Source organism: Lontra canadensis, unplaced genomic scaffold (genome assembly GCF_010015895.1).
Source record: "Lontra canadensis isolate GAN:19392208 unplaced genomic scaffold, GSC_riverotter_1.0 scaffold63, whole genome shotgun sequence".
NCBI lineage: Eukaryota > Metazoa > Chordata > Mammalia > Carnivora > Mustelidae > Lontra > Lontra canadensis.
In genome coordinates this window covers 9963215-9971556 of record NW_022631057.1, presented here as the reverse complement: position 1 = coordinate 9971556, position 8342 = coordinate 9963215, and the positions used below count along the sequence as shown (strand labels likewise).

The window sequence follows — 8342 nt, the reverse complement described above, 5'->3', positions numbered from 1 at the left end:
AGCCCATGGCAGGTACGTGTTCAATCAGACTGCCTGCCTCAATTCTTGTTTCCTTTCTTCCTTCCTTTCTTTTTTTAAAAGATTTTTAAAATTTATTCAACAGAGACACAGTGAAGGAGAGAATACAAGCAGGGGAGTGGGAGAGGGAGAAGCAGACATCCCACTGAGTGGAGAGCCCAATGTGAGGGCTCGATCCCAGGACCCTGGGACCATGACCTGAGCCAAAGGCAGAGGCTTAACGACTGAGCCACCCAGGTGCCCCCTCAACCCTCTTCTGTGCTTCAATCAACACGGACGCCAAGGACCCACCTATCGCATCCCCCTTGTCCAACATCTCCTTATAAGAAGACGGGTGACATCTCTCCTCTCTTCATAATTCAAGGAACAAGTCAGCTGCATCACAGTTGGCCTTCTTCCCATCTCCCATCTCAGCAGACCTCACCCAGACGTCAAGGTTGCAGGTAATGGTTATATTTATTTATTTCTCTTTGCGCAAGGCTGCCCTCTGGTGGTTAACCATGGAAGAGAGCACTGCCCGGATGGAACCCCTCAGGCTGGTGGAGCCGAGCTCCAAGGCTGTCCAGTGAGCCAGGGACAGGTGAGCGCTACAAAGAGGGCATCCAGATGAAGATTCCTGTTAGTCTCTGTCCTTATGAACGGCTCCCTCCAAATCTAGTAGGAAGCCCTTGGTCTAGGAAGAGCGAGAAAAGAAAGTCCCATGGAAACCCCACCCTACCCGTAGTGGGTAAAATAGTCTGCTTTCTCCTCCGTGGTGTGCTGGCAAATGCTTAACAACCAGCTTTGTCTCTCTCTCTGAAAGAATCCCAGAGTGTAGCATGTACTGATGTCTGTGGTGTCAATACTCTCACCATGAACAAGTTCAATCTGCCAATGTGATGTCCCTGAGTGTCGCTGGGAAGAGATGAGCACCAGGGGCAGGTCATTGCAGAGTATGTCATAGACATAAGTTCAAGAACATGGTTACAAGTAAAATATAGTAAACTAATTGGAAAGGAATGAGTTTGAGTATTTATTGCATTTATTTTCAATGTAATGTATTTAAATGCGAACTTGTAACTTAATCTTTAATAAAAGCTGTGGTTAACGAGCGGCTTGCAAAAATCCTACACTTGGTCTTAGCCAAAAGGCCGAGAAGCAATATTCTGGAAAATGTAATAATTGGTGCTGCGAACCTAGTAGTAAGAGCTGACTAAAGCATGCCACTGCTTCTCCCCCTTCCTCCTTCTTTTTCTCCCCTTTCTCTTCCTCTTCCATGACTTCCCGGCATTCCCTGTAGGTAGGAGGGATGGAGACTCTCGGAGCTTTGCTGCAGAGGCTAATCTTCTCTGAGTCAGGAGACATAGGTGTTAAGCAAAGAGGATGAGAAATGCAAATTTGGCTACTAAAGGACATTTATGCACGCGAGTGTGTGTGTGTGCATATGTGTGTGTGTATCGATTGTGTATACGTATGTCTCTCTCTCTCTGTGTGTGTGTGTGTGTGTGTGTGTGTGTGTGTGTCCGTGCATGCATATAGAAGGTGGCTGAAGGGAGTAGGGGTGAGTTTTGCAACTGGTTCCTTGCTGAACGGAAGACCACCGCGCAGAGGCAGTCGTGCTTTGGAAGGTGGCGAGGGTGCTCGCCGCGTGTGCGGAGCAGGCGAGCTAGCAGCAGTGGCCGATGGGGAGCCGAGGCAGGCAGAAGTAGGCGCTGGGGAAGAGGCCCAGGTTGATGGGATTGCCGTCCAGGCGGATGTCCTCCAGCTGCCTCCGGCTGTGTTTGTGCTCCTCGGTGTCACAGAAGGCGTCGCTCTGCATGGTCTCTATCATGTTATTCTAGAAAGAACACACAGACAGCTGCTACACCTCTGCCTAGAGAGGGCCCTCAGGCAGCGCCAAAGGCAGATCTCAGCTTTCCCTGGCAGGTCCCTTCCTGAGGCTGGGGAAACTGAGGTACAGAACGCCAAGGCCGTGCAGCAAGGGGCGAGGGGAGGTGGCCCATGGAGGATGGATGGAGAGTGAGGGGAGAGAGTTAGAGGGATGAGGCAGGAGGATGAAACAGAGGGGAAGGGAAGGCAGGGAAGGAACGAGCAGTCCACTGAGATGGGATGAAGGACATGGGGGGACAGGAAGCATTTTCAGGAGAAGGAGAGGAAGGCAGTCACCCGTAGGCTGTGGACAATGACCTGGGCAAGACCTCCGATCCCTGCCTCCAGTGAGCAATCAGTGAAGGAGACGCCCGCCACTGCCTAAGGAGGGTCCCAGTTATCTGACCTCCGTGTCCCTGGCCCCAGTCAACGTTCTTGCCCTTGGGGTGTGGCTTACCTGCAAGTGCAGCGAGCGCAGGCTCAGAGGCAGAGGCCCGGGGATGGAGCCCAGAAGGTTGTCAGCCAGGTAGAGGAACTGCAGCTTCTCTAGCGCCTGGGGAGGAGACAAAGGGCACAGGAGGCTGGCAGATGTTCTTGGACCCGGCAGGGATGGGTGCCTGATGTCACCCCATTCATTCACTGAGGGTCTCCTGAGCCTCAGCCTCGAGCCAGGCTCGGCACACGCGGTGAGAAGGGTGCTGCAGGGACTGCCCAGCCTCTCAGGAGCTCACAGGCACCAACTCCTACTGGACGTAGAAGGATCGGGGCTGCGTTGAGGCCTGGCAGCTGGGGGAGCATGTCATAGGGCTGGTCAGCTGGTAACGAGGAGCAGGTGAAGGGTGGGCGAGGGGCAGGCAGGGGGTGGGAGGGGGACGCTTTCAGTCCAGCCTCAACTTTTCTGCCATCAGAAAGGGATTTTCCCAGACGAAAAGTCTCCAATGCTAAACCCGGGATGGCTGTGGAGACCGTGTTCGGGAGCTAGCCAGAGCCACAGAACAAGAGCCACGGGCACGCGAGGCAAACCAAGTCCGCGTGTGTTTCCGCACCGGAACCACTCCTGGAGCTCAGCCCAATTTGTGCTGGGGAGTTAGCCCTTCCCATCAGAACTGGCCAGCCAGCGAGCAATCAGACTGTCTCCCACAAGCATTTGCTCACAGAAGGACAACGGTTAGTCAGTTAGTGGCGGGTTTTGGAAATAAAGGTTTCTGTAGAGTTTGGGCTGGGGCCAGCACTATGGCAAGTCCCATGCAAGCCCGTGTTTTTGGGGAGCAGAAGCTGCGGGAGACAGAGAGGGAGAGCTGCTGACCTTGACTTTCAGCACCACCCGCCCCCCATTTCCAGGAACGAGCCCTGAATTTCCATTTCCGGGACATTCATGGCTAGCACGTTGTTAAACACCCTTTCTTTCTTTTTTTTAAATAGTAAGGACTTTTATTTATTTATTTATTTATTTATAAACATTTTTTAAAAAAATTTATTTGACAGAGATCACAAGTAGGCAGGGAGGCAGAGGCAGAGACAGAGAGAGGAGGAAGCAGGCTCCCCACGGAGCAGAGAGCCCGATGTAGGGCTCAATTCCAGGACCCTGGGATCATGACCTGAGCTGAAGGCAAAGGCTTTTTTTTTTTTTTTAATTGACACATTTATTTTTATTTTTATATTTTTATAAACATATCATGTATTAGCCCCAGGGGTACAGGTCTGTGAATTGCCAGGTTTACACACTTCACAGCACTCACTATAGCACATACCCTCCCCAATGTCCATAACCCCAACCCCCTCTCCCCAGCAACCCTCAGTTTGTTTTGTGAGATTAAGAGTCACCTATGGTTTGTCTCCCTTGAAGGCAGAGGCTTTAACCCACTGAGGCACCCGGGTGCCCCTAAACACCCTTCCTTGTGTCAGAAGCAGTCTGTTGGCAGCAGCAACAACAAAAAGTTTAATACAATAATGGGAACCGATGAAGAAAATGGGGTTTGATTATTAGACGCAGGACAGGGTTGGAGCAGGGCTGTCCCATGAGGGCATGGGTGTGTGTGTGTGTGGCTGTGGGCAGGGGTGGCAGCGGGGAGACGGTGGGCTACAGGCCCTGGCTCACCCTGAAGGCTCCAGGCTGTATCCCCGAGCTCCGGAGCCGGTTCTGGCGGACGTCCAGGACCTCGAGGCTGGCAGGCAGCGCAGGCAGAGCCCCCAGCTGGTTTTCTGGAAGGATCAGATCCTGCAGCTCAGGCAGCAGCGAGAGGGCGTCGTCATCAATGGAGGAGATAGAATTGCTGGAAAGGTTGATCCGCTTCAGTTTTGCTGTGGGACATGGGGGAGAACACAGAGAGACATGGGACCTACCATCTTTCCTCACCCTCGCTGGACCCACCTGGACCCCGCTCCATCCCTTTTAAGATAGGGAAGGCCAGTCTGTTCTCCACCTGTATGAAGTCCAAGCCAGGAGATATAACGTCATAAACCAGGACCCCCGGGGGAAAGCCCTCAGATTCTGCAATGCTCTCCCCTGGAGTTCTGCCCTCTGGGGCGGCTGCCTACCTCGGAGGGGTTCGGTAGAAGGCAAGACCCGACAGGCCCACCAATGCCTGGACCCATTCTACCGCCGTCCCCCGCCCCCGGCCCCTTCACCGCTGGTTTACAGAAAAGGTTGCCGTGACCCCGAGGGTTCTGGGAATTAGTGGCAGGATCTGGATGAGAGCCCAGGTCTCCTAGCAGAGGCAGGGTAGAAGGCATCAAGGAGCAAAACACACAACAAACCACAATTAGGCAAATCGCGTCAGGGCTGTGGGGCTGAGTTAGCCTGGTCTGTCCAGAGACCAGGAGGGCACAGAGCTACAGCAGCTTGGAATCTGAAAATGCAGGCTTGATCCTATCTTCCCTTTTCCAGCTTTCCAGAGCTTTGGGGAGTGCAGATGAAGACGGGACACTTTTATTATCCAAAATCTTCAAGGGAGGGGATTACAAAGGCTTGGGGTTATTGCCATTGGGTAGCTGCTGAGACTGAAAGCTAAGGGGGAAAGGCTAACTCACATGGGACACTGTGTCTGTGACTGTTCGCGGAAAGGGGGCACAAGGCAGGGGGCCTGGGGGTTCCGGGGGTTCCCTCTGATAGGCCCTCCCTCATCTTCTGCCAGAGGACCACGTACTCAGCCCTTTGAAGTCTCCGGCTTGGATCTGGCGGATGCGGTTGAAGCGGGCGTACAGGTAAGCGGTTGTCTTGGGAAGAGGAGGGATGCTCTCTAGGTCGGCATCGTCACAGTACACAGAGGAACCAAGGCATACGCAGACCAGACAGGTGGGCAGGCCTGGCCCAGGTGGAAGACAGAACAAAGGGAGACCCTTCTCAGTCCTCCTTTAGCCTCTGGGACCAAGGGTCCTCACTCAGGGAGCATCTGAGCCATGGCTGGAACGGAATGACACAGTGCGCTGAGGCCGTGCTGGGAGCCTCTCCCAGCCTGGCACTCAGCCCCCAACCTAACAGAGGCAGACCCGTTACCAGTTATTACCCAGTCCCGGCCCACTGGTGTTTTTTTCAGGCTCCGGTCCTCTGCAGGTTTTCTGGGCCTAGGTGGGTGTTTTAAGACATCCACTGATCTCTTTTCCATAAGGCTCCTCTCTGGTCCCCAAAGGCACAATGAAGATGAAATAAAGCCAGAATTAAGTGGATTGGCCAATGGTTACTGGCTCTGCCAGCTGCCTTGCCCGCAAGGAGTGAGACATGGCCTGTATGGCTCCAAGAAGCACAGGAAAGTCACAATGGAGTGGACAGTGCTTGCCTAGAAATCATTTCCCTTCTTAGGGTATCAGCATCCCAGTTTTCTGCTGGGCAACATCTCTCTCCTGTTCTCATTCCATGGCTGGTGGTCATTAGACATGGGCCAAACTGTTTTCAAAACGTTGGGAGGCTTTCCTGGCTCATTTGACTGAAGAGCATAGGTGGTTTCCATCACTCACCATTACAAGGGACAGAGATGATGGTGGACCATCGGCCATCCAACTCAAGGGGGAGGTCAGTTAGCAGTGACACAGCCCCATGAGGAAGAGGCAGCTCTTCTTTGCAGGCAGGGACCAGGGTGGGCAGAGCAGAGACGATCTCCGCATCCTTCTTACCCCAAGGCCTTGAATGGCAGATCCGGCTGAGGCCCTTTATGGTCTCTTTAAGCCCGAGATCCTGTAGCTCTGAGAGGTCACGGATTCCCACCAATGCCCCAATACCCTAGATCCACCCAAGACAAATATCTCAAGAGAACGGGAGCCAGGGACACGCGAGTTAGGAATTAACTGCATCCCGCCTCTGCTCCAGTCCTGACCCCCAGCAGAGTGCCAACCCCTTACTGCCAGATACACCAGCATCCTGGGCTCCAGGAGGGCATCAGGGAGGGGAAAGAGCTGCTAAGGGGGAATTTAGAGCTGAAAAGGAGTAGGACTGCTTCACTTGCCCCCATGCCAAGTGACAGCCACAAAGTTATTTATTCTCCTCGACAGGCTTTTAATTGTCTCTAATCTAATTACCACTCAACCTGGTCCCCTAGTGATGCTATTAATTAAGGTAGGGTAGCTCTGCTAGGCAAGCAGAGGGCTGGCATTTTTCCCCCCCTCCTATCCAATTTGTACATTCACTCAAAAGCATTAGGGATAGCCAGCCTCTCCCTTTGAGTTTCTTTCCTTCCTTCCGTCCTTCCTTCCTTTTCTGACCGTGCCAATTTCTCCTCTTCTCCCTTACAGTGAGGGCTAGCCCTGCCCTTTCACTCCCTACCCTGACCACACCGGTGCTGGGCCGGTGCTGGGTCATGGCTGCATGGCCTATGAACTACGTGCCCTGGGACCTGTGACCGTGAACTCACCATGGCTGCCTGGGGAGTCCAGGAGGCCCAGTGTCGTAAGCCTGTTCATTGGGGGCTTGGAGGAGAGTGTCCTTGGAGTCACTGTGCTCTGAGCAGAACTGACCCTGGTTGGAGGAGCCGGGCTGGTCACTTTGACCTGGGGACAGAGCACACAGCACACAGTAGGCCAGTTTTTGCTTGAAAAGGACTTTACTGTGAACTCTGGGCCTCAGTGACCAGTTTCAAACTTGCAGAGAGTCACTGTGGGGAAAGGGGGAGGGAGGAAGGCAACTTCCTAAAGTGGGGCTGATGCAGCGTCTTCCTTATATGGAGAAGGGACTCGGCCAGCAGAGGGGGGCCAGCAGAGGGGAGCCGAAGGGATCCAGCAGGCAGCTGGCCGCCCAGCTGGGCCAGAGCTAGAATCCACATCTCTGGAGAGCCCAGGCCTAGAGCCCAGGCCAGCACTGACCAGCTCACACTGACCAGCTCACAGAGCTACTGGGTGCCGGCTTCGGATCAGCCCCTGCAAAGGCCAGAAAGGGCTGAGAAAGGAGTTCAGACTCGAAGATAGCCTGAGAGCAGACAGGGTCACGGAGCTTCTTTTTCTAGCGAGTGTGTGAAGACATGGCTGACCCCGTCCCTCCCACAGCGCTATGGATTCTGGTCTGACTTAGGGGCAGGGGGACAGATATAGGACTTTCAAGGGGGGGTGAATACCGCCAGGCTTACTACAAACCAACCAAGAAATTGGACTCCTGTTGTCCTCTTTCTTAGTATCATCTAAGTGACAAGTTCCCCCAGAGGGACAAGAATCTCTACCTCCTGGAGGAAGAAGGGGAGGCTTGAAACCAGGCCCCCGGCGCCCAGTGTCTTGTGGGGAGCGCCGCTGGTCTGCCGTGTGCCCCTTACCTCGGGGAGCTGGTCCCCATAGTCCGTGAGCCCCTCATAGTCGCTCAGGTCAATGACCTCATCGTAGTTGTCCAGGCCCAGGACATAATTGCCCAGGAGCCCGTAAGCATCGCCTTCCCCGGCCGGCTCTCTCCGCTTCCTCCCCTTCAGGAGAGAGGCAGTCCCTGTCCCCAGCAGCGCCAAAGCCAGCAGGCTCAGGAAAGCCGTTGGCTTCATGGGGGTCCCCTGGAGGAGGCGGCCGCTGAAATAAGGAGAAGCTGAATGACCTCAGAGTCCAGCCCTGCGGAGCGGGCAGGAGGAAGGACAGCCGTCCGTCCATCTCTTCCCCAGACTCGCCCCACTGCCCGCCCCCACACCGGCACTCAGGCCTTTCCTGATACACGGCCTTGGCAAGCCCCCTGAGGCTGGGGCTATGTCGGGGGTGGGGGGCTATGTCCCCTGACAGCCCCTCCCACCGCCACCCCACTTTAGTGCCCACATGCTTTGCACACACACACACTTCTACTCACTCACACAGGCGTGTGTAGACACCCGGTGAAGGCTCGTTTACTCATCGCGCACAACCACACACACCAAGTACTGCCGTTAGTCACTAAGCCAGATTTAGAGAAACTTCGTCATCAAGGAGCCTTGTGCTTTTAAGAGATTATGCATTCTGTCACCCCTTTGCTCAACAAACATTCATGGGGTGTCTATTATGTCCCAGGCACTGGACTTACCTCTGGGGGTGCAGAAAAAAACAGG

At 54.3% G+C, this 8342-nt stretch overlaps 1 protein-coding gene across 1 annotated transcript; it reads right to left on the bottom strand.

The window, feature by feature from the left end:
- Nucleotides 1-1663: 1663 nt before the first annotated feature.
- On the bottom strand, nucleotides 1664-7829 carry OPTC (opticin). Its single transcript, XM_032878087.1, has 6 exons — nucleotides 7599-7829; nucleotides 6711-6846; nucleotides 5013-5171; nucleotides 3965-4167; nucleotides 2324-2419; nucleotides 1664-1834 (listed from the first exon to the last, which is right to left on the bottom strand). Exons 1-6 carry the CDS (start codon nucleotides 7812-7814, stop codon nucleotides 1664-1666), a joined length of 981 nt encoding a protein of 326 aa, XP_032733978.1. The 5' UTR covers nucleotides 7815-7829.
- Between the last annotated feature and the right edge of the window lie 513 nt (nucleotides 7830-8342).

Excerpts from the sequence above, each read along its gene's own strand:
- OPTC (XM_032878087.1), bottom strand. The coding sequence starts at position 7,814 with ATGAAGCCAACGGCTTTCCTGAGCCTGCTGGCTTTGGCGCTGCTGGGG. Across the intron at positions 6,847-7,598 it reads ATGGGGACCAGCTCCCCGAG|GTCAAAGTGACCAGCCCGGC; the intron begins GTAAGGGGCACA and ends CTCTGTCCCCAG. Across the intron at positions 1,835-2,323 it reads TGCGCTCGCTGCACTTGCAG|AATAACATGATAGAGACCAT; the intron begins GTAAGCCACACC and ends TGTTCTTTCTAG.